This window comes from Coenobita brevimanus, chromosome 108 (assembly GCF_032717465.1).
Source record: "Coenobita brevimanus isolate Jiangsu-jjx chromosome 108, ASM3271746v2, whole genome shotgun sequence".
Classification (NCBI taxonomy): Eukaryota; Metazoa; Arthropoda; class Malacostraca; order Decapoda; family Coenobitidae; genus Coenobita; species Coenobita brevimanus.
In genome coordinates, this window is record NC_137061.1 from 12,534,640 (window position 1) to 12,560,435 (window position 25,796).

Here is a 25,796-nt window from a genome sequence, read left to right on the forward strand (position 1 = left end):
GCAAGCTCATTGCCAGCAATTCCACGTGGCCCGGTAGCCAAAGAAGTGTGATGGTGCCACCACTGTTGGTGATGAGAGATGCGACAGTGTGTATGGCAGTTAGGAGAAACGTATTGCCAGTGAGAGAGAAAGATTGCAGGCTCTGAGGCGAGGAAAGGGAGTCAGTATGGATAACGACACGCTTGTGTTGATGGCGATGGGCGTGGCGCAGTGCACCTAGTATTGCAACGAGTTCTGCCTGAAAAGCAGAGGCACCTGGGGAGAGTCGCCATGATTCAATATAGATGCCGAAGGCAAAGACGAGCCCACAGAACCACTGGGGCAGACAGAGCCATCGGTAAAGTAAGTCGCCGAGTCATGAAAGTGCAGAGCAGATATTCAACGGAGGCCCTCCTGTCAAAGGATGGCGGGAACGGAGAAATGTGGTTTTGCCTCCGAGGGATGGAGAATCGTGAAAGAAGGAGGACTCCATGGTGGTGGGGCAGAATATTCAGGACAGGGTAAGTCAGGATCACGACAAATGGCAGGGGCAGCGTCCAAACGGTGAACAGCAGCAGCAGTGGCGTGAGCCCAATCTTGGTGGGGTTGGGGGTCCAGTGGCCTGCTTAACAAATGCCTGAGCAAAGTAGATACAGGCAGGTGAGGTTGACGGTGCAGCAGTGTAAGAGTGGTAACTGCAGCACGCAGTGCAATGCGATATTCCAGGGAAGGCAAACCACTCTCAGCCCGAAGATTGACTAGATGGGTCCAGCGGGGGGCACCCAACATAATGCGTAGCGCATCATTCTGCATGACCTCCAGAGAGCGGATGGATGGTGAGGCCAGACGAGTGAGGCAGATAGCACTATAATCAATCAGAAAGCGTATGGCGTGGGTATAGAATATTCAAAGAACATTATTGGACGCACCTAGGCTGCGTTTTGAGAAAAATCTGAGTGCAGCAGTGCGGTAGGTAGCCTGTTCTCGTAAATATTTGATATGCCTGGTGAAGGTAAGCCCACTGTCAAGCCAAACTCCCAGATATTGGTGTAGAGTGATGAGGGTGAGGTGGTGGCCAACTCTCTTCCTTTTATTCATCAATGATCTTCTAAGCTGTACATCTAACCATATCCACTCATACGCTGATGACTCCACCCTTCACCTTTCCATTCGGTTCCCGCAACGCCCATCTCAACAGTTACTTCAACAAACAAGGGATGAGGCTATGGCACAACTAATGTCTGACTTGGCTCGTATCTCTGACTGGGGTAAAGATAATATGGTTGTCTTTAATGCATCTAAGACTCAGTTCTTACACCTATCAACCCGACAAAATCTTCCACAGGTATACCCACTAATGTTTAATAATATTCAGCTTAATCCTGCATCATCCTTGAACTTGCTTGGGGTTTCATTTACTCGGGACTTATCTTGGAAAGATCATATTACATCTCTTGTAAAATCTGCTTCCAAGAGATTGGGTGTGCTAAGCCGACTCCGCTCTTTCTTTACCCCTGCGCAATTGTTGACTCTATACAGGGGTTTTATCCGCCCCTGTGTGGAGTACAACTCTCATGTGTGGGGTGGCTCCCCACATACAGCTCTTCTCAATAGGGTGGAGTCAAAGGCTTTTCGTCTCATTAACTCTCCTCCTCTTACTGACTCCCTTCAACCTCTGTCTCTTCGCCGCACTGTTGCATCTTTATCTCTTTTCTATCGCTACTTTAATGGTCACTGCTCCTCTGAACTGTCTGCTTGCATTCCTCCACCTCTACGACGGGCGCGTAGCACCCGTCTGGCAGCAAACTCTCATCCTTTTTCTGTCCAACTCTCTAATGCAAGAGTTAACCGTTACTCCCAGTCTTTCATTTATGCAACAGGTCAGCTCTGGAACTGTCTCCCTCTGTCTGTATTTCCTGCTGCCTATGATCTCCAGTCTTTCAAACGCAGTGTGTCCAGGCATCTCAAAATGATCGGATCTTGAATTTGGCTCTATATTGTATATTGTTTTTCTCTTGGAGGGAACTGTTACTGCGGGCTAATGGCCTTTGGTTCCTTCTTCCTCGCATAAAAAAAAAAAAAAAAAAAAAAAAAAGCAACAGCGGGGAGTCCGTGGGACGGAGTCCAAACGGCAGACATTTGGTCTTTGCAAAGTTGATTTTAAGACCCAACTCATTACATTTAGCATGTAACCAGGAAAGAGCAGCAGGGGCCCGGGCAAAACAATTCCTTCTCGAAAAAACAAGTGCCAAATCATCGGCGTAGCAAAGCATAGTGCCAGGACCATAGTTAACCGAGAGTAAGCCCTCCACCAGGATATTAAATAGCAGGAGACTCAAGACACTACCCTGGGCAGTGCCACTGTGATGCCAATAATAGAGGGAAAGTTGTCCTTGGAATCTGACCCCAGTGGTGCGCCCAGTGAAAAAATCACGGACCCACGACAGAAGCCTACCTCCCACACTCTGGGCTGCAAGGGCTGCCTGAACAGCAACTGGGTTAGCCAGTATAAAGGCTTTTTCAAGGTCGAGGAAGACACCCATATCCCGTCCACCTCAGAGCACCCCAAGGAAGGATGCGAGGCAATGAATGGCACTCCAGCCTGGATGATAAACAAAGATCCTTGGGTGCAATGATCCCAGCCGCCAAGAGAGGAGTGCATGAATGATCCTCTCAGTGATGCAGCTGAGGAGGGAGATGGGGCGCATGGCGACAGGATCACGAGGCATTGCAATCGGGTGTATGACAGCTGTCTTCTATGACCTTGGCAGACGACCCATAGAAAACGAGAGGTTGAGCTGATCAAGCAGGTGCTCGCTACCACAAAATCCAGCGTGGGACAGGATGGAATAAGTGAGCCCGTCGAGCCCCGGCGCAGTGTCTTTTCTGTGACGCAGCGCTTGGTGCAGTTCCTGGCTGGTGATGGGACCATCAGCAGGATCAGGCTCAAGACAGGCAGCCTGAATTGCTGCGACACGAGATTCAGACAGCTGTGCCTGCAAGGCTCTGGCGGGCGGTGGGAGATTGTGGGGCGCAGAATGGTCCACGAAGTGTTGTGCAAGACGGCTGGCTTCGGCAGCAGGGTTAGGATGAAAAGGCGGTCAAGGAGGACGTGGATCAGAGATGGACCGGAGTCGACCCCACATCTTTCTGAGAGCGGAGTGAGAGTCCAAGGTACAACACCACTGATCCATGCCTCCTCCTGGAGGCGGTGTTTCTCAGAAGCGACATGTCACGTAACAGCAACAAGGTACCGGCGGTGCAGAGATGTACGGCGCCACCGGTACTGCTTGAGCGCCACATTTAGCCGGTGATTCAGTTCCTTCACCCTGTCGCTATAGTACCAGCCGTCCCTGTAGCACCTTGCGAGAGCCGCAGCCCGGGAAAAAACCCGGGCCACTTGATCTGCCTGACCCTTGAGGTCTGGAGCTGAAGGAGAGGCCTCAAAGCCTGTGGCCAAAGCATGAGCAATGGCAGCCCAATCAGTCCGGTGGAGGTCCCATTGTGGCGGGGGGAGAGGGGGGGGTGGAAGAGGCATTAAGGGGAGACCAACCACCAGGGCAAAGTGGTCACTCTTGAGGTGCGGGTGGAGGGACCACGAAGCTGAGCTTGGGAGGGGAGAGGACACAAAAGAAAGATCAAGGCGACCCCCACTGATGTGGGTGGGGTCCGTGGTATCATTTAGTAAGGACACACCACCTATCTCCTCCAAAACGAAGGAGATATGGCGGCCCGCTTCATTGGTCTGAGAGGGCGACGAGAGGATCTCATGATGGGCATTAAAGTCGCCCCCAATGAAAACGAAGCCAGTGGCAGCTTCGGAGAAAATTTCCCCCACGTCTAAAGTTCCCCTATGGTTCCTATAAACGTTGTATATCTTAAGTGGGGATGTATCCAGATAAAGGACCACACCTAGCAACTCCACATCAGGGCCACAGAAAGGAGGTGGGTTGCAAACGGAGCAGATGTGCTCCTGCACCAAAATGGCACAGCCACATGTGGAGCCACGGTTATATGGGAGGAGATAGATGGCATATCCCAGGAGCCTGAAGTTGGAATTGCTGGGCAGCAGTGTCTCCTGGAGCAGGAAGATGTGTGGCTGGTCTCGCATAGCCACCTCCTGTAACAGTGGGAGCTTGTTGCTGGCCCCTGAGCAGTTCCACTGAATTATTCTGAGGTGGCTAGCATCAGGTCGCCAACAGGTGGAGGCGTCTAAGGTCCGACCTTCAGGGGAATCGGGTCCTTGGTCATAGATGAAGCTGCTGCTGGTGTTAGCTGGGGTGGTGGGGAGGCGAGTGGAGGACAAGTTGCCTGTGCGGCTGGAATTGATGCAGTAGAGTGTCAAGGCCTGACCTTCCGCACCAGGGGAGCCGTCCCGCGAGGAGAAGGCCTTGCCTTCTGTGTCGGGTGAGCTGGCCTGCGAGGAAGAGGAGAGGCACAGAGGCACCTCTTCTGCTCCACAGCCTGGTCGAGGACCTGATCGACTGTGGCGACAACGGGTGCTGTGTCAAGCTGCACCCCTAAGGCCTGTGTGAGAGCTTGCGTCATGGCAACTGCAAGCTGGGTACCCAACGTCTTCAACTCCTCCAGAGCGAAGAGCGGAAGCGACTGGGCGGAGGCGGGGGGAGGACTGGAGGTGGAGCTGGTCACTGGACCCTGTGATGGCTGTGGTGGGTGGTGCCCCTCGACCGTCGTCTGACCCTCGACAAGAACCGAAGGTAGCGGGGGAAAGGCAGCTTCGTTGAGAAGAGGCAGATTTGGCACAGGAGGGCTGCATCTCTGCCCCCAGACGAAAGTGCCTGGAGGAGCTGGAGTGGAATAGGTGGACTGCTGCTCCTTCACCCAGGCAACCTGTCTCTCTCTGCCTTGTGTTACCCTCTTTACCCTCGTAGGGCGCCTGGGGTGCCATGCGTGGGTGATCCAGAGCAGCTGGGGCATCGTGATGTAATGCGCTCCTTCGCCTTGAACTTGGCGAGGCAGTGTGCGGTATCATGAGCACCGCTGCAGATGCCGCAGACTACCGGGCGGTTGCAGTTGGCATGCTGGTGGCCAAGCCTCTGGCACCAGTAGCAGCGAAGAGGTTCCAGTGTGTAAGGCCTCAGCCAGAACACACCCCAGTTGCCGAGGTCTAGGGACAGCACAAGCGGTCCACGAAGGGTGACACAAACTTGCTGCGTCTCCTCCTTCATTCTGCGATTTTGATATCACGATGCCTCCTCCACTAGCTGATGCTGCAGGAGTATGCCCACTGGCATGCATCCCAGGTAGCCCATCACGACAGCCTGGGTGACCTGGCCACCCCGAGGCAGCTGCACGATTTTTACGAGCGAAGCTTCATCCTCTGCCGCCGCCTTCAGCTGAAGATAAGCATCCTCGGTGGAGGGGATGAGGACACAGCTCTCATCCCTCCCATAGCGGTTTGTGACCGCAAGCCCTAGCAGATGGTTTTCTAAGGCTGCAACTGCATCGCAGCTCGTGGCAAAGCCCGACTGTACAGGGACATGGAAGGCTGGAAAGTCTGAGTGGTGCAGCGGTGGTATCTGGACTGATAACAACGGGCGTGGAGCAGGTGGAGGCCTTAGTGGAGCTGCCAGGTGGGATACCGGTGCTGGATCGTTTCCCTGCGTTGCTTGCCGTGTTTTTGCGACACTGATCCAGGCGTCTTCCTCAGGAGAGGCAGCAGGGGCTGCAGCAGCGGCAGCCTGGGAAGGAGGAGCAGTGATTGGAGGTGCCACAGCAGCGCAAACGCTCTGAATCTTGCCAGAACGAGCTGATGAGGGTGATGTCATGGAGGGAGCCGATGCTGAGCTGCATGGCGTCATTGTATTGGCGGCAGGACCACACACAGAACGAGAGGAGGCTGGGTTGGCTGAGGTGGTGGACAGAGCAAAGGAAGCAGGAGGCACCTCCTCCATCGCCTCGTGGAGGCGGGCAACCTTGACCGAACGGGCTGAGGAGAAGGAAATCTCTGGAGCAGCGCGGCGCCGACTACAGCCCTGCTGGATTGAGGAGCAGGGTGAGCAGCAGTAGAATCCTCAGGTGTGGACGAGTGGGAGCTACTGGAGGAAAGCCTCCGCTCTCGCTTCGCACCTGCAAAAGGTGTCGGCGAGGTGATCCTCAATGCAGAGGCAGGGGGGTGGGCAGGCCCCACTGGCCTAGGGATACCGGATCCCTTCATTCCCCGCTACACACACACACACACACACACACACACACAGACTACACACACGCAAAACACTCAGCCAAAGCAAAAGAATAAACCAAAAAAAGTGGCCAAAGTCCCTACAGTGACAGGCAACCTATGCTCCCCGCCCTCTAAAGGGCGACGTAGAAGGCCCCGCCACTGCCCTGTGAGGGTCTTCCTTAATCTAACAGAGCCGCCCTCACTGCCTCCTTTAACCCCTAAACCGCGGGGTTGTTTTGGCTTGACTTGCGTGTCCCGCGGGCATATTCGCTCTCCGACAGACTCTCTAAAAATATTTGCCAAAAATCAGTTATTAGTCCTAGAATATTAAAATTAAATATGCATGTGGCACATACTATCAGCTTTCTCCTGGGATGTTTGTTGAGCCTTCGTCGAGTACCATAGGACTTGTGGAGACCTCTGAAGTTGGGTAACGAAGTCTCCACTTTACACTTCCCGACAACCCGTAATATGATTACCACAGCCTGATATTATCACTATAAACACTATTCTATGATTTTCAAATAGTTTGGAATCCATACTCAAAAAAAAACAACAACACTGTGAAAGCAATGAAAATTACGAGCGCGTATGACCTTCCCACTTGCGCTCGTTCGCTGCTGGTGTTCTGTCATTTATTATCCATAAAAACACTCACACTTTATATTTCTATTACTATATAACACTTATATATATCTGAACTGCAGTCTTTATCCATAAGTTTCCTCCAGTAATAGTAATTTATTGTCACTGTAGGCATTCAATTTCTCTTTCAGTAAAATACGTAGCATTCACTTTCTCGTCCTGTATACTAGCGTTGAGAGCAAATCTTTCACTTTCACTTCCACTCTCATAACTCATAGCATTCATACATGCTAGAGTGAAACTTTCATTACTCCTAGTATATATACTCGTATTCTTATATTACTACTCATTTACATTTCTCTTTCCATCTATCTCTCTATTGCCAGACACCTCAATCCCGTTTGGGGAGGCCACAAACAAATCGCCTCCAAGTTGCCCTGTCTCCCGCCATTTCACTGCCCAGCTCCCAACTCACACCCCCCTCTCTCATATACCTCTCCACCCCATCCCTCCATCTCATCCTCAGCCTCCCCCTCCCTCTTCCCCCCTCCACCTCACTCACATACACTCTCTTCGTCAGTCTTTCACCCTCCATCCTCTCCACATGGCCAAACCACCTCAGTGTGTTCCTCATAACGCTTCCTATCACATCCACATCCACATCACAACGCTCCTTTATATCCTCATTCGTCAGTCTGTCTCTCCATGTGACTCCACAGGCTCCTCTTAAATAACTCATTTCCACTGCTCTCACTCTTGACTTGTGTCCTTCCAACAACATCCAAGCTTCACTTCCATACGTTAGAGTTGGTATCACAATACTGTCATGTAGTAACTTTTTCACTTCCATGCTCACTTCCCTGTTTCTTATCACTGCTTTCAAAGAACCAGCAACCTTTCTTCCCTGCTGTACCCTTTCAAGCACTTCACCTTCCAAACCTCCATCCTTACTTATCACACTACCAAAGTACTTAAACGTACTCACATTTTCCAATTCCTCACCATCCAACCTCGCTGTACATTCACTGACTTCACCTCTCTCAAAGACCATCACTTTACCCTTCCCTTCATTCACCTTTAGATTCCGTTTCTTACACACTCTCCCAAACTCATCCACCAAGCCTTGCAGCTCCCCTTCGTCTTCACTCAACAACACAGTATCATCTGCAAACAACAGGACAGGGAGTTTCCAAACACTACCCTCTCTCACCAGGGCCACTCCAACATCCACTACCCTACCTTGTACCTCTTTTATTACCCCATCCATGTACAGATTGAACAACCATGGAGACATGACACATCCCTGTTTCAACCCAACTTTCAAAGAGAAAAATTCACTTAGTTCACCATCCACACGCACTGCAGCCTTCGCACCATCGTACATACTCTTCACAGAATTCAACAACGTCCCATCTACTCCATATATTCTTAACACTTTCCACAATCCTTGTCTATCCACCCTGTCATATGCTTTCTCCAAATCCATGAAAGCCGCATACAACTTCTTTCCCTTCTCTAGAAACTTTTCCACTAAAGATCTAAGAATGAATATCTGATCTACACAACTCTTCCCTTCCTAAAGCCTCCCTGTTCTTCTCCAACTAATTTCTCTGTTCTTTCTCTAACTCTGTCAATAAGTATCCTACCATACACTTTTCCTATTATACTAAGAAGACAAATGCCCCTATGATTACCACACACTTCTTTTTCCCCTTTTCCTTTGTACAAGGGAATAATTATACCTGACTTCCAATCCTCCGGGACTCTACCTTCCTCCCAGGCCAATCTGCACGTCTTCCACATCCATTCTACTACTATCTCTCCCCCATGCTTCAGCATTTCACCACACACTCCATCAATTCCTGGGGCTTTCCCTGATTTAACTTTCTTCATTGCTTCCACAACTTCTATCCCACTGATTTCTTCCTGTCTTCTCACCTCCCTCCTTCTCCCAGCCATTTATACTCGCATTACTTCCATCCTCTATGTTCAACAATTCCTTAAAGTGTTCTCTCCATCTGCTCACTTTTTCTTCCTTCTCCACTAGTAATCTACCATTTTTATCTTTCACTCCCCTGCTAACTTCACTTCCACCCTGTCTTACTCTTTTCACCTCTTTCCAGAACATTTTCTTACAGTCCCTCCACTTTACACTCAAATTCCTTCCAAATTCCTCATCCACTCTCTTCTTACTCTCTCTTACTAATCTTTTCACCTCTCACTTTCTTTCTACATATAACTCTCTCTTCCGCCTCTCAACTTCTTCCACGCCCCTATTTCTCATCCATTCATTGTATGCTTTCTTCTTTTGTGCCACAGCCTGTGTCACCTCTTCAGTTCACCAAACTGTTCCTTGCACCCCCCGTCTGTCTTCTCTTCCTTCCACACACCACATCACATGCTGCACATATTTCTTCTGTAAATACCCTACACACACCTTCCATGTCTCCCATCTGCTCCAATTCATATTTGCACAATCGTTCCTCCACTTCTCTCTTATACTCTGCCTTTTTCTCATCCTCTTGTAACCTTTCCACTCTCCTTGCAACTACTCCTTCCTCTCGTCTTTCCCTTCTTCTATTCCTCCATCTTACTTGAATCCTAATTCTGGCCACCACCAAGTAGTGGTCAGAAAGTCCACTCCCCCAACCTCTTTAAGCTCTTGCATCCATTACACATCTTCGCATCCTTTCATCCATCCACACACACATAATCAATCATTGCCTTCCTTTCATTCAGTTCACCACCCACCCTTCTCATCACTCGCCATGTATACCTGTGGATCATTTTATGCCTGAAGAGGGTATTGGCTATCACCAACCCCCTCCCAGCACAAATGTCCACTAACGCACTCCCATTCTCATCTATCTCAGCAGGCACACTCCACTCACCAACTATTCCATCCACCTTCACATTCCCAACTTTACCATTCATATCCCCAATCAAAAACACTCTCTCATTCCTTCCAAACTTTTCCATGCACACTTCTCCATTTGTCCAGAACTTTTCTCTCACTCTTCTAGCACGATCTTGAGTTGGCGCATACACACTCACAATCGCCCAAATTTGTATTCCAACTTTCAACTTTACCCACACAATCCTTGACCCAACTGATCCATACTGTCTTATGCTCTTCTTCCATCTTTTTTATATTCTCTATATTATTTACATTATTTGCATTTCTATTTTATTTACGCTGTGTTATGCAGTGTCACATGCAGTAACTTATAAAACTATTTTCCACTGTTCACTTATATTTACATTCAATGCTTTCACTTGCTGTTTACACATTATTTACACATTATTTACATTTCCACTTGCACTGTTTTAGTCACCAGAAAGATCGTAGTCATTGTCCATCATTTTCATTGATAAATTAGCCAGTTCACATTCCACAGCAGTCACTTAGCCCTTTATCCCTTTCCACATGAGGTTTAGTACTGGAGTAGAGGTCACAGGGCCCTTTGCATGGGGCTAAAAATCGGCGGAATTGGACAGGTGCGAATCCGACGTGGTTTCACCTTGAAAGACAACAGTAAACTTAATGCTGTGGCCTAGGGGCAGTGAAGGGTTGCCAATGTCAGCGTGGTGACAGCTGCTAATTTATACACTATGAAATGATTGGCAGAAATTCTAGACAATACATAATAAATTAGGTAGTTCCAGGTGAATGTAAATATCACTTAGGCTTCTCCCTTCCTTTCTTATATATACAGCAATCCCTCCAATATCCGAAGTAATGGAGCCATAGGCAGGTGCGGATAGTGGTCATGTCAGGACATTGGGCCCCAGCTTATGGACTTGTACTTATGGACCCTAGCTCAGAGAAACACCTACACAACTCCCTCTGGACATGCATAGCACCTATTTAAGACCCAAATCACACCAATAAGGCACATAAAAGACTGAAATAAATGCAAAAGAAGCATAAAATGAGGTTTTTGAGGTAGGTTCATACAATATTCAACATTCTGGGTACTTACAAGGCCCTGGCTCCTGGACTGGTACTTATGGACCCTAACCTAGCCTAACTCAGAAAAACACCTTCCTACTGCACATGCATAGCTCCTAACACCCTATTCACACCAATAAAGGACATTAAAGAGTGAAATGAGGTGTTTGAGGTAAGTATAGTATGGAAAAAAGTACAGCATGAAACATTCTGCCTACTTACAGCAAGTCCATGGCCATCTCAATGAATAACCGCCTCCTCTCGGACTCTGACAGTAAGAAGGATTTCCTGAAGCACTTGCAGTACACTGTTCATGAAGTCTTGCATTGAACTTAGTCAATCGCACTCAGAAGTCCGTTCTCTTCACAGTGCGCACTCTTGTCTAACTTATGCTCCATTGTAATTTACTAAGTGTTGCACTCTGCACTTTAACTTTTCCTACTCTTCTAATCATTTTCTAAAGCAAAAACAAACAAGTCTATTTACGTTAAATTTAGTTCAAAAATTGTCTTTTCACTCACAACTGTAAATCCTTAACACAACGCACTGTTTTTTCACTGCACAACACTGTAAATTCCTGTGTGGTCTAGTGGAGAAGTTCTTGCTGTTTAATCACTGTCAGAGTCCGAGAGTATCACTGGCAGGTGACCTTGGGGTGCGTCGCTGGGTCGTGGTGATGGCGTACCCACTGCACACGACTCTGAAGATAGACGCAAACTCACGTCGAGCGGTGACTCCACCGTGGCTGATGTGCTGGGCTGTGGCTCGAAGCATGAGGGCCTATCTTGGGGAGGCAACGGAGTGGAGCCAGGGCTGGGCACAGTGGGGGTCACAGGCCTGAAAAAACTGTCAATCGTTGATTGACGCAAGGAAAGACGATTCTGACAATTGATGATGCGCTGCCTGAAAGCACGCACTTCCTCCACAAGTCCCAAGGGCCCCATCTCCCTGTCGCACTCCGGGTGTTCCAGGTAGTCAAGAACGAACTCTACGTGTTCCCGGAGTGTGCTCAGCTTGGGGATGGCTGGAGTAGTGTCATGCTGAGAGGAGTCCGCATCATCGTCGCCGTCCTCGTCGGAATCTTCAAGCTGGGTACTGACACCTGCAACTGAAGGTGCGATCTTGATATCAGACAATGTCTGATACCCAGGATCGCCCTCATCGTCATCCAACCACTCACGCACATCGTCCACATCAACATCGTCGCCATGCGTACGTAGACGTGCATGGAAGTCATCCACGTCAAAACCTAGGAAATCGTACTCCACATCCGTTCCGAGAAGCAGACAAGACCAACCATTTTCTAGAGTCTTGACAGGGACTTCCTTCCATGCACTGGCCCAGTTGTAGATTGCAGACTTGATGTTGTAGCGGCGAAGGTTTTCCAAAGTCCGCTGGCCTCGCATGTCCTGTCCCTCCCTGCGCTCGTCCTCGTCAACAATCACCATCTCGTCCAGGAACATCCTTCGGTATAGGCGCTTTGTTGCCACGATCACTCCTTGGTCCATTGGTTGGATGAGAGCAGTAGTATTAGGTGGCAGAAACATGCACCTAATCCGGCCATTCTCAGCCACCAACTCCTTGTCGCACGGGTGGGCAGGTGCATTGTCGAGGAAAAGGAGGGCCTTTACCTGGTCGGGCGGGATTCCCAGTGTTTTCGTCTGTTAATGTATGACCTTGGCGAAGTGGTGGTGGAACCAGTCTTTGAAGATCTGGGCTGTAAACCATGCCTTCAAAGAATGGTACCAGACAACAGGAAGGACATCCATCACCCCACGAAGACACCGAGGCTGCTTTGCACGGCCAACAGTAACGGGCTTAAGCCGGTGCATGCCGTTAGCATTGGCACAACACAAAGCAGATATCCACTGCTTGGAGAGCTTGTGGCCAGGTACACGCTTCTCTGTCTCCTCGGCTAGAGTGTTCGTTGGCAAAGAGCAATAGAATAAACCAGTTTCGTCAGCATTGTAGACTTGACCGAGAGTGAGGCCCTCCCTGTTGATCAAGCCCTTCACCTTGTGCCGAAACTCATCAACTCCATCCTCGTTAGCGTCCAAAGCTTCACCATGAGCTTTACGGTTGGTAAGGCCATGCCGTAACTTGAACGCGAAGAGCCAACCCTCGGATGCCTTGAAGTCTAGGGCGTCGTGAAGCCTGGCGAACTTCTCAGCAGCAGCCTTCAGCTCCATACCACGTACCATCACACGAGCAGCACGTTGTTGTCGATACCAAATCAACATGGAGCGGTCGACTTCAGCAAACTTGGGAGTAAACACCACCTTCCTCTCCACGTTGCGTTTGCTTCTCGACGAGAAGTCATCCGTGTACTGCATGAGATTGTCTCGGGATCTCTTAATATCAAACAAAGTAGATCGGGCCAGGTTGAACTCGCGAAGGATGCGGGAAGAAGACCACCCCGCATCTACTTTCTCCAATATCTCCCGTTTCTTCTCCAGAGTCAACACCACTCTCTTCCTCTTCTCAGGCGGCGGGGCCATCATCACACACACACTAATAAGAGGCGAGAGACAGGCGGAAAGTCGGGAGGATGCAGAGGCGCTCTATCGGACATCGGAGGAATGACGTGCCACAACAAAGCTGTCCCGCGCCCTGCGCGCCAAGTTCAAATTACGGGCGGGAATTTTTTTTTTTTTTTTCGAATTTTTTGCGGTTTTCGGATAATTTTGGGAATATTGGATCCCGGAACGATTATGTCCGGTTAGTGGGGATGTTCAGATATTGGGCATTTGGATATTAGAGGGATTACTTTTATTATGAGAATAGATTATACGGCATATTTCAAGAGGAAATAAACAGCGAAAATTAGCGAACGAGTGCACGTGAGGTGTTGTCAGGTGATAATTAGCCAATTCCAGATGTATGGCACTATCACTTACCTTATTTCTTTTCTGTATATATTATTTGGTATAAGAATAGGGCATAGGGCTTATTTCAATGGATGAAATCAGTGGAAAATGCCGGGAAAGATTTACTTAGCGCAGCATGGCCGGGCAGGCGAGAGGAGAAGGTAATGGAGGGGAGGTAGGGAGGGGAGTCAAGAACGGGGAGAAATGGCTAAATTGTCAACAATGGATGGGAGTACAGATGAGATTAGGAGTGCTGACTAGTGTTGGACATTGGCAGTACTGATAGATGATACAAGCCACTACTTGAAAGCCCGGGAGAAGTCAAAATAACACAGAATCACAAAAGTGACCCCCCACGGTATGATCCCTTGCTCCCAAGCGTGACGAAAGTGACGCCTCGCGGTTAAGGGGTTAACCAGGCCCTAATGGCCCCCCTTTATGGAAGTGCCCTAACGGCACTCCTTCAGGGTTCAGCTTCATACTACAGTGAGAGACACTAACGGCGGGGAAAAAAACAAAAAAAACACGCACACACAGTCAGACAGACGTCTGTCTTGGAGACAGAGTCCCAGCAAAAAGCTGTGAAACACAGAAAAAATTCTCCTCAGCACCAGAGACTAAGTCCCTGAAGTGGCAAAAGACGGAAAAACACAAAATCTTCCTCCATAACTGAGCCAAATTTCAGTGTTAGACAGAGATGTGCCAGAGGTCTGCACAACACGGTGGCTGGTCCTTGTAACAGAAGTGGAATTCCTAGAACCTGTAACAGAGATGCAACCCCTGAAATTGAAAACAACAGTAACTGAGAGAAATGAGATACTTCAGCTGATGAAGGATACAGATGTGAGAAAGGCAATGGGACTGGATGAAGTAGCTGGCTGGATCTTGAAAGAATGTGCAGACCAGTTAGTGAGGCCTATCTATGATATTAGAAGGTTTTCCACAGAAAATGAGGAGCTACCTACTTAATGGAAAGAGCAAATACAGTATAGTTCCTGTTTATAAAGGTGGTGACCACTTAACTGCGGACTGGTCTCTCTCACTAGAATAGTCTGCAAACTGTGTGAAAATGTCATAAGAAAAAGATGGATAAAATTCCTTGATGGGCATAAGGTAACATCCAAGCAATATGGATTTAGAGAAGGGTTGTCTTGTATTACGAACTTGTTGAGTTTCTACAGAAGAGTGATATATATTGTTCAAGAAAGGGAAGGATGGGTTGACTGTATTTACCTGGATTTAGAGAAGGCTTTTGATAGAGTGCCACACAGATGATTATTATGGAAATTGAAAACCTATGGAGGTGTTCATGGGAAATTGTTGAAATGGATGGAAAATTATTTGACAGAAAGACAAATGAGAACCGTAATTAGAGATATGCTTTTCCAGTGGAAAAAGGTACCTAGTGGAGTGCCCCACGGTTTGGTGTTGGCCCCAGTCATGTTCTTGATACATATAAATGACATGCCTGAAGGGCTGAGTACTTATATATGTTTATTTGCTGATGATGCAAAAATTATGAAACATTAGAAAGAAGTGAATTGTTGAAGGAATGGCAAAAAGATCTAGATACTAAGGCAAACTCCACAGGTGGAGTCAACATGGAAAATGGAATTCAGTACTAATAAATGTCATGTATTGGAAATGGGAGTCACTGTAAGAGACCAAGGGATGTGTGTAAGATGGGAGATGAAATAATAAGGAAGGCAAAAGAAGAAAAGGACCTTGGTGTGACTATACAGGATAACTTACTGCCTGAGAAACATATAAAAAGGATTACTGGAGGAACCTGTGGGCTACTGATTAACATGAAAGTGATATTTAATTATATGGATGAAGAGATGCTGAGAGAGTTAACAGTGACAACGATAAGACCGAGACTGGAACATGCAGAAGTGATATTGACATCACACTTGAAAACTTGAATGAATACAAAGGATAACCACAAAATTGACACCAAGCTTGAGGGAGTTGTCTGGAGGAGAGATTGGAAAAGCTGAAATTGCCAACCCTGAGAGAGGGAAGTGAGAGGGGAGATTTGACTGCAATGTTTAAAGGAGCATGAGGAATAGAATGTGTGGACAGAGATGGCCTCTTTGCGAAAGATGATGGAAGAACAAGAGGACATAAATTCAAGATGAAGAAGAGTCAATGCCTCAGTGATGTAAAGAAATTTAGTTTTCCAATCAGAACTATAGATAACTGGAATAATTTAGAGGGAGAGGTGGTGTGAGCAGAGAGCATCCATGTGTTTAAATCTAGATTGGATAATAAATCTTTGTGGAAAAGAGACAAGACGACACGAGCTTAGCTCAAATCCTGTATAATAAAATTAGGTAAATACATCATCATCTACTCCTGTGTTGCCCCACGAGGAGCATAGAAGCCCGGGGCTAGGAAATTTGGTCCTGACGTTTATGATGACAAAGACCAGCCTCACTCATCCCTGAGTGGCATTACATGAGCAATAAACCATAACCACCCCTTGGATATAAACCTGCACCGGTTCAATCTGACTGGAGTGCCTTGACCCCTAGGCACCGGGCATGGGTAGACTTACCCATGTCCCAGAACCGGGTTATTTTCAGGAAAATCAATTTTCCCCCCAACATTTTTTTTTTCATTACAAATCAATCACAAACGACAAAAAATACATAAAAAGCATGTACTTATTCTCTGTTGGCAATTTGGAGGTGGTGGTGTGGTGTGAGGGAGCCGGTGTGTGGCAGCTGGGCTGAGCATGTTCAAGGTCGCAGTGGTGTGTTGGTGGTATTGATGGAGGGAAGAGGGATGATTACCTCGTGCCAAACTAAGTGTTGAGTGTGTATTTGTTTCTCTCCCTAATTCACAATGCCTTATGGACACAATATTACAATTAAAATAGCAAAAAAACACAAGAAAGTAACTAATAACGATTGGCTTATTTTATGTTTTGCATGATACTTATTTTCTAATGAATTTATGTCTATTTATTTATTCACTATTATTTACACACTATTTACACATAATTTCACTGTTTTCAGTAACTCTTGACAGTATGATACTCCCTAAAGGCTGGCTGTGGTCAGTACAAGTGTACTCAAGCACCATACACATTCCCCCACACCTCTCAGGGCCCCCTAGTACAGTCACCTATAGAAAGAAATTAAGAAAGAAGGAAAGACAGAAGAGGATGGAAGGAAAGAAGGAAAGAAAGACAGAAGAGGAAGGAAGGAAAGATGGAAAGAAAGACAGGAAAGGGCAGTCATCTGAGGGCAGCACTACATCAAGTGAGCAGATAAAAACAATTATGTAAATACACCCACACACACACACAAACACACACACACACACACGAGAAGACTTACTGTTTACCAAAGAACCTGATGTAATAGAATCCTTGGAGTATCTGTGTCCTATTGGAAAAAGTGATCATGTGGTCACTGAGTTCCAGATGATAACAGAGAACGTGGAGCCAAGAGACGAGCTCTATAGGCAAGGAAGATACAACTTTGGGAAAGCAAACTTTACAGGATTGAGAAAATTTTTTGAAAATGCAGACTGGAGGAAATTCAGAGAAACAAGAGAGATACAGAGGAAGTGGGATTTTTTCTAGCCTTCTATAATTCGGGAGTGGAAAAATATGTGCCAGGAGTAAGGGAGAAAGAATACAGAAGAAAAGAGTGGTTTAAGAGAAGGTGTATGATAGCAAAAAAAGAAAGACACGGCATGGAACAATTGGAGAAAGAGAGGTAGTAACAGAACAAAGGAAGAATATAAAAGAACTAGAAATGATTATTCAAGAATATGTAGAGAGGAAGAAAGGAATTTTGAAAAAGGTATAATAGACAAATGTAAGGATGAACTCAAACTGTTTTATAGATTTGTCAATGGCAAACTGAAACAAAAGGAAGGAATCACCAAACTAAAAGTAGAAGGAGAGGTCTATAAAGATGCGGCAATGCAAGCAGAAATAACGAACAAACGTTTCCAGTCAGTTTTCACTAATGAAAGTGAGTTTGTGGAAGGAGGGAGTGACTAGAAATGTAGTGATAAAAGATATAAAAGTGGAAGTACAGGAAGTGTATAAATTACTGGAAACTCGAGATGTGAGGAAAGCCTCAGGACCAGATGGAATCTCTAATTGGGTACTGAAGGAATGCAGAAATTAACTGGCGGATAAGATTCACGGTTTAATTGTGTGTTCTCTGGAAGAGGGGAAAGTGCCTCAAGAATGGAAGAGGGCAAATGTGGTACCAATTTATAAGGGAGGAAACATGGAAGAACCCCTGACCAGTGTCCCTAACCAGCATGGTTGCAAAATTGTGTGAGAGAATACTGAAAGATAGATGGATAAAATATCTGGAGGAGATTAATATTTTGGCTGAAAGTCAGTTTGGATTTAGAAGTGGAAGTCATGCATTTCTAACTTGTTGAGTTTTTACTCAAGAGCGATTGATGTGCTACAGGAGAGAGAAGGTTGGGTGGATTGTGTGTATTTAGATTTGGAGAAGGCCTTCAACAAGGTACCTCATAAGAGACTAATGTGGAAACTAGAGCATATAAGAGGACTGAAGGGGAACCTCCTGGAATGGATGAAAGACTTTTTGAGAGACAGACAAATGAGGACAGTGATAAAAGACAGGATGTCTGGATGGAGGGAAGTAACAAGTGGAGTCCCACAGGGACCATTGTTGGCGCCAGTAATGTTCCTGATTTACGTAAATGATATGGTAGATGGAGTTAACAGTTATGCTAGTCTGTTTGCTGATGATGCAAAGATCTTGAGGAAGGTAGAGGTTGACGAGGATTGTAAAATGCTGCAGGAGGATCTGGATAGGATACACGATTGGAGTCGGATGTGGGAAATGAAATTCACTGCAAAGAAATGTAAAATACTGGAAATGGGTAAAAGTACCATGAGGCCATCACTGAATTATTTGATGGGTAATGAACCAATTACAAAAGCGAGAGAAGAGAAAGATTTGGCAGTGCTGGTCCAGGACAGTTTGTCACCTGAAAAACACATTAACAAGGCAGTTAGAGAGACGTATAAACTCCTGACTAACATAAGAGTAGCTTTTCATTATATGGATGAGGAGATGATGAAAAAATTGTTAGTGGCCATGATCCGCCCCAGGTTGGAATATGCAGCAGCAGTGTGGTCCCCACACAAAGAGAAAGATATAAACAAGATTGAGATAATACAAAGAACAGCAACCAAGATGGTTTCCAGTCTGGCAGATCTGTCGTATAGGGAGAGGTTGGAAAAGCTGGATTTGCTTTCCCTAGAAGACAAGAGAAAGAGAGGAGACATGATTGCAGTGTTCAGGACCATGATGGGAGTAGATAAAATTGACAAAGAAGATCTGTTTGTATGGGATAAGAGAGTAAAAAGAGGACATGGAATGAAACTGAAGAAGCCAAGTTGCTTGACAGATATCAAGAAATATAGTTTTCCTTATAGATGTATAGACCTGTGGAATAGCCTGGACAAAGAGATCGTCCAGTCTAAAAACTTAAATGAGTTTAAAGCTAAATTTGACTTACTGAGAAACAGAGATGGGACCCCACAAGCATAGCTCATTTCCTGTATATCACAATTAGGTAAATACACACACATACACACACACACACACCTGGCTGTGTACTGTGCAACCTCCTCCTGTGCCATCAGCAGTTTAGTTTCAGCCTGGCGTTGTCTCTGTACCGCCTGTCGTGCCTCCTGTCGACTAACCTCAACCTGACGCACCAGTTCTGACACTCGTATCTCCCACTCCTGACGTTCTTCTGTCAGCTGATCCTGCATTCTGAAATGTGATGGAAGTTATAAAGATGGCAACAGTCAGTTCCACTCACCTCTTGCATGGTATGGGGGTCTGAGGCTTGATAACTCTGGTTCACTATATTTCAAAGAAGCCTTCAAGTGATTTATATAAAGCCCCTTAACTCCCTCTCTTTCCTCCAAGGAGAGGATGGTGGACTGCAGGGGAAGGACAGCTTCAGCCTACTTTCAACCAGGTTCACATCCCGAGTGCATATTGGACCATGACAAAAAATAGAGGACCATCCTACTTCCCTCTATGCCATTACATTATCAAAAAAAACACTGGCCACCTCTTGGGGATCAAAACTACAGAAAGCTGTCTCTCTGACTGGAGCATTATAAATACAGAACTAGACCACCAGATGCCTAAAGCATAATGCAATTCAGATAAGATGTAAAAATTAACTGCCAGTCCTATAGTAGCCTATATACAGCAATTAAAAATGTATATAAAAATTCTTCATTTAACATGTTTTCACTATGCATGTTTCACTATAAAGCTACTCATCAATATCTGAACAGTTTTCCTCCAACACTCCACTGTTTATTATTTGGTGCCTGAGACATAAAGTGAAAGGTAAGAGTTCAAACAGCTCACTTAAGCATTTATCTCAAACAATGTTTAAATCTACTACTGCTTTTGTATCTTAATACATATGTGATATATTAGTTGTTTGATAGACAACCCATGGTTCAGCAAGCCAGGTTAGTCTGCACAACTAAAGAATGCAGTGGTAACATGTTTAGACTAAAATGGCTACCTGTAACATTCTTACAATTTTTTTTTTTTTTTTTAATGCGAGGACGAAGGAACCAAAGGCGAGGAGCCCGTAAAACTGTTCCTTCCAAGAAAAAAAAACAAAAAAAAAACAAAAGAGAGCCAACTTCAGGATCCATTCATTTTGAGATGCCTGGACACACTATGTTTGAAAGACTGGAGATCATAGGAAGTAGGAAATACAGACAGAGGGAGACAGTTCCAGAGTTGACCTGTTGCATAAATGAAGGACCGGGAGTAACGGTTAACTCTTGCATTGGAGAGCTGGACAGAAAAGGGATGAGACTTTGTTGCTAGACGGGTGCTACACACCCATCATAGAGGTGCAGGGATGCAAGCAGACAGTTCAGAGGAGCAGTGACCATTGAAGTAGTGAGAGAAAAGAGATAAAGAGGCAACAGTGCAACGAAGAGACAGAGGCTGACAGGAGCCAGTAAGAGTAGGAGAGTTAATGAGACAAAAAGCCTTTGACTCCACCCTATTGAGAAGTGCAGTATGTGGGGAGCCTCCACACACATGAGAGTTGTACTCTACAGGGGGGCGAATAAAACCTGTGTATAAAGTCAACAACTGTGCAGGGGTAAAGAAGGTATAGAGACAGCTTAGCACACCTAATCTCTTGGAAGCAGATTTTACAAGAGATGCAATATGATTTTTCCATGAAAAATCCCGAGTGAATGAAACCCCAAGCATGTTCAAGGATGATGCAGGATTGAGCTGGATATTATTAAACATTAGTGGGTACTCCTGTGGAAGATTTTGTCGGGTTGATAGATGAAAAACTGAGTTTTTGATGCATTAAAAGCAACAAGAATATTTTTACCCCAGTCAGAGATACGTGCCATTAGGTGTGCCATAGTATCATCCCTTGTTTGTTGAAGTAACTGCTGAGATGGACATTGTGGGAACCAAATGGAAAGGTGAAGGGTGGAATCATCGGCATATGAGTGGGTAGGGTTAGATGTACAGCTCAGAACATTAATCAATAAAAGGAAGAGAGTTGGTGACAGGACAGAGCCCTGAGGAACACCACTGTTGATAGATCTAGGAGAAGAACAATGGCCATCTACAACAGCGGCTACAGAATGACAAGAAAAGTCTTTACAGATGAAGGCACAAACTGAAGAACGGAAACCGTAGAAGGGCAGTTTGGAAATTAAAGATTAATGCCAGACTCGATCGAAAGCCTTTGAGATGTAAAGTGCAATGGCAAAGCTTTCGCCAAAGTACCAAAAAGAGGATGACCAGGAGTCTGAAAGGAAGGTGAGAAGATCGCCAGTGGAGTGTCCCTGACGGAACCCATACTGACGATCAGAAAGAAGGTTATCATAGGAAAGATGCTTTTTCTGTTAAGAAGAGACTCAAAAACTTTTGAGACATGAGATGTTAAAGCAATTGGATGATAGTTAGAGGGTTGGGAACGGTCACCCTTCTATGGGACTGGCTGAATGAGAGCAAACTTCCAGCAAGAAGGAAAGGTATAAGTTTAAGGACAAAGACGAAAGAGTTTACCTAGGCAGGGTGTAAGCAAAGAAGCACAGTTCTTGAGAACAACAGGATGGACTCCATCAGGCCCATATGCCTTGTTAGTATTGAGGCCAGTGATGGCAGAAAAGTACATCAGCTGATGAAATTTTAATGTCAGTCATGAGGAAGTCAGAGAGGGGGAAGCGATGGAGGAACAGCACCAGAATTGCCTAAGGTGGAATTGGAGGAGAAAGTCTGAGTGAAGAGATCTGCTTTATCAGCAGAAGAAACAGCTACAGAGCCATCAGAGTAGAAAAGAGGAGGGAAGGATGAAGAGGTAAAGTTGTTAGAAAGGTTTCTGGCAAGATGCCAGAAGGAGCACAATGAATTCGAGTTAGAGAGTTGAGAGCATTTAGTACGGATGAAAATTATTGTTAGCAGAGCAAAGCACAGACTTAGCATGATTCTGAGCAGATACATAAAAAAGATGTGATTCAAGGGTGTGTTGGCACTGGTACCTTTTATAGGCCCTCTCCTTGTTGCGGACAGCATTAGAACAAACATGATTAAACCATGGGTTTCTTGCGTTAGTCAAAGGATATGAGAAAGGAATGTATGCTTCCATGCCCGAGAGAATAACCTCTGTAATGCGCAAGGCACATCCAGATGGCTCCCGGCCATGGAAGCAATAATCATTCCAGGGAAAATCAAAGATGTACTGCCTGAGGGGCTCCCAATCCACAGCTCAAAAGTGCCACAGACGACGTTTCTTTGGAGGGTCCACAGGCCGCACCAGAGCGATATGACAGGTTAAGGTAATAATGCTGTGATCAGAGGAGCCCAACAGAGAGAAAAGATTAACAGTGTAAGCAGAAGGATTAGTTGTAAGGAAGAGGTTAAGTACGCTGGAGCTCTCTCCAAGGCGGTCAGGGATATGGGTAGGGTGCTGTACAAGCTGCTCCAGGTCATTAAGGATAGAAAAGATGTAGGCTTGTTCACCAAGTGGACCAGTGAAAGGAGAGGAGAGCCAAAGGCAGTGATGAACATTTAAATCCCCTAGAATGGAGATTTCAGAGAGAGGAGAAATGGATAGAATGTGTTCCATTGTAGAAGTAAGACAGTCGAAGAATCTTTTATAGTCAGTAAAATCAGGGGATAGGTAAACGGTGCAGATATATTTAGTCAGAGAATGACAAGAAAGCCGAAGCCAGAGAGTAGAAAATTCAGAAGAATCAAGTTCAGGAACACGAGAGCAAGATAGGTCGTTATGTATCTATACACAACAGCCACCTGTGGCTTTGAAATGACTATAAAGAAAGTAGGAGGATACAGAAAAGGGTTTGCCATCAGTTGCCTCAGACAGCTGAGTCTCAGTTAAGAAGAGAAGGTGAGGTTTAGAGGGGAAGAGGTGGTGTTCAACATAGAGAAAGATAGAGGAAAGGCCGCTAATGTTGCAGAAATGGAGAAGATGTGAGTCAGACAGTGGTTCCAGGCAGTTCGCTGAGTCGTCACTGGGAGAGGGGCGGATGGTGGGAGCAATTATGGTCCCCCTCCCCCCCCGGGAACTCCGAGGCATGGTTAATGTTTGCCATTTTTCTTTTTTAATTTTGAAAAGGAAGTGTAGTGTGTACTGTGCATGTAGATTCGTGATGACAGTTAGAGAAACTTGTACTGGAGAGCATGCTGGCCTACTCTCTGTGTTACTGAAACACTGAAAAAGTTCAGCAAAGGGGGATGGTCACGAACTAGTCACAAGGGCTGATAAAACGGGAGCTGCAGCTCTCCCTGTAATCAGCTTTCCATCCACCTTGGGAGTACTGCCCTGCTCGACTGGTGCTACAGTCTACTCCTTTGACAATCATTATATTGCATTACAAATATGTGCAATGTAAGGGGTGCGAATGATGGGGTGAAAAAGAGATTGTCCAGGTGCTTGAGGGTGTGAAAGTGGATGTAAGTGGATTAACTGAAACTAAAGGGATAAAGAGTGTGAGAGAAGGGAAGTATGGATGGGGTATAATGTGCACGAGCAGGTGAGAATGAGAAGGGAAAAGAAGGAGTGTGTATTGTTCAGGGTAAAAGATGGAAGAAGAAAATAAGAGAGTATGGATCAGTTGGCTCAAGGACTGTGTGGGTAAGATTGAAAGTTGGAATACAAATGTGGGTGACTGTATGCGTGTAAGCGCCTATGCAAGATTGTGCAAGCAGGGTGAGAGAAGAGTTCTGGAAAAATGTGGAAGTGTGCATGGAAAAGTCTGGAAGGAAGAGAGTGTTTCTGATTGGTGATATGAATGGTAAAGTAGGGAATGTGAAGGTGGATGGAATAGTTGGTGAGTGGGGTGTGCCTGCTGAGATAGATGAGAATGGCAGTGCTTTAGTGGATGTTTGTGCTGGGAGGGGGTTGGTGATAGCCAATACCCTCTTCAGGCAAAAAATGATCCACAGGTATACATGGCAAGTGATGAGAAGGGTGGTGGTGAACTGAATGAAAGGAAGGCAATGATTGATTATGTGTGTGTGGATGAAAGGATGCGAAGATGTGTAATGGATGCATGAGCTTTTAGAGGCTGGGTGAGTGGACTTTCTGACCACTACTTGGTGGTGGCCAGAATCAAGATCCAAGTAAGATGGAGAAATAGAAGAAGGGAAGAACGGGAGGACGGAGTGGTTGCAAGGAGAATGGAAAGGTTACAAGAGAATGAAAAAAAGGGCAGAATATAAGAGAGAAGTAGAGGAACCATTGGGTAAATATGAACTGGAGCAGATGGGGGATGTGGAAGGTGTGTGCAGGATATTCACAGAAGAAATATGTGTAGCATGTGATGTGGTGTGTGAGGTGAAGAGAAGACGGAATGGGGTGCAAGGAATAGCATGGTGGAATGAGGAGGTGACACAGGCTGTGGCACAAAAGGAGAAAGCATACACTGAATGAATGAGAAATAGGGGCGTGGAAGAAGTTGAGAGGCAGAAGAGAGAGTTATATGTAGAAAGGAAGAAAGAGGTGAAATGATTGGTAAGAGAGAGTAAAAAGAGAGTGGATGAGGAATGTGGAAGGAATTTGAGTGTAAAGTGGAGGGAATGTAAGAAAATGTTCTGGAAAGCGGTGAAGAGAGTAAGAAAGGGTGGAAGTGAAGTTAATAGGGGAGTGAAAGATAAAAATGGTAGATTACTAGTGGAGAAGGGAGAAAAAGTGAGCAGATGGAGAGAACACTTTAAGGAATTGTTAAACATAGAGAATGGAAATAATGCGCGTATAAGTGGCTGGGGAATGGCTGGGAGAAGGAGGGAGGTGAGAAGACAGGAAGAAATCAGTAGGATAGAAGTTGTGGAAGCAATGAAGAAAGTCAAATTGGGGAAAGCCCCAGGAATTGATGGAGTGTGTGGTGAAATGCTGAAGCATGGGGGAGAGATAGTAGTAGAATGGATGTGGAAGATGTGCAGATTGGTCTGGGGGAAGGTAGAGTCCTGGAGAATTGGAAGTCAGGTATAATTATTCCCGTGTACAAAGGAAAAAGGGAAAAAGAAGTGTGTGGTAATCATAGGGGTATTTGTCTTCTTAGTGTAATAGGAAAAGTGTATGGTAGGATACTTATGGACAGACTTAGGGAAATAACAGAGGAATTACTTCGAGAAGAACAGGGAGGCTTTAGGAAGGGAAGAGGTTGTGTAGGGCAGATATTCATTCTTAGATCTTTAGTGGAAAAATTTCTAGAGAAGGGAAAGAAGCTGTATGCGGCCTTCATGGATTTGGAGAAAGCATATGACAGGGTGGATACACAAGGATTGTGGAAAGTATTAAGAATATAAGGAGTAAATGGGAAGTTGATGAATGCTGAGAAGAGTATGTATGATGATGCTAAGGCTGAAGTGCGTGTGGATGGTGAACTGAGTGAATTTTTTTCTTTGAATGTTGGGTTGAAACAGGGATGTGTCATGTCTCCATGGTTGTTCAATCTCTACATGGATGGAGTAATAAAAGAGATACAAGGTAGGGCAGTGGATGTTGGAGGGGCCCTTGTGAGAGAGGGTAGTGCCTGGAACTCCCTGTAGTGTTATTTGCAGATGTTACTGTGTTGTTAAGTGAAGACGAAGGGGAGCTGCAAGTCTTGGTGGATGAGTTTGAGAGAGTGTGTAAGAAACGGAATCTAAAGGTGAATGTAGGGAAGAGTAAAGTGATG

At 45.9% G+C, this 25,796-nt stretch overlaps 1 protein-coding gene across 1 annotated transcript in view; it reads right to left on the bottom strand.

Moving 5' to 3' along the window:
• Positions 1-25,796, bottom strand: part of LOC145416990 (uncharacterized) — a 71,087-nt gene that overhangs the window by 43,322 nt on the left and 1,969 nt on the right. Inside the window, exon 2 of the mRNA XM_080285834.1 lies at positions 19,186-19,356. Coding sequence (XP_080141960.1) covers positions 19,186-19,356 — 171 coding nt within the window. The remainder of the gene's footprint in view (positions 1-19,185; positions 19,357-25,796) is intronic.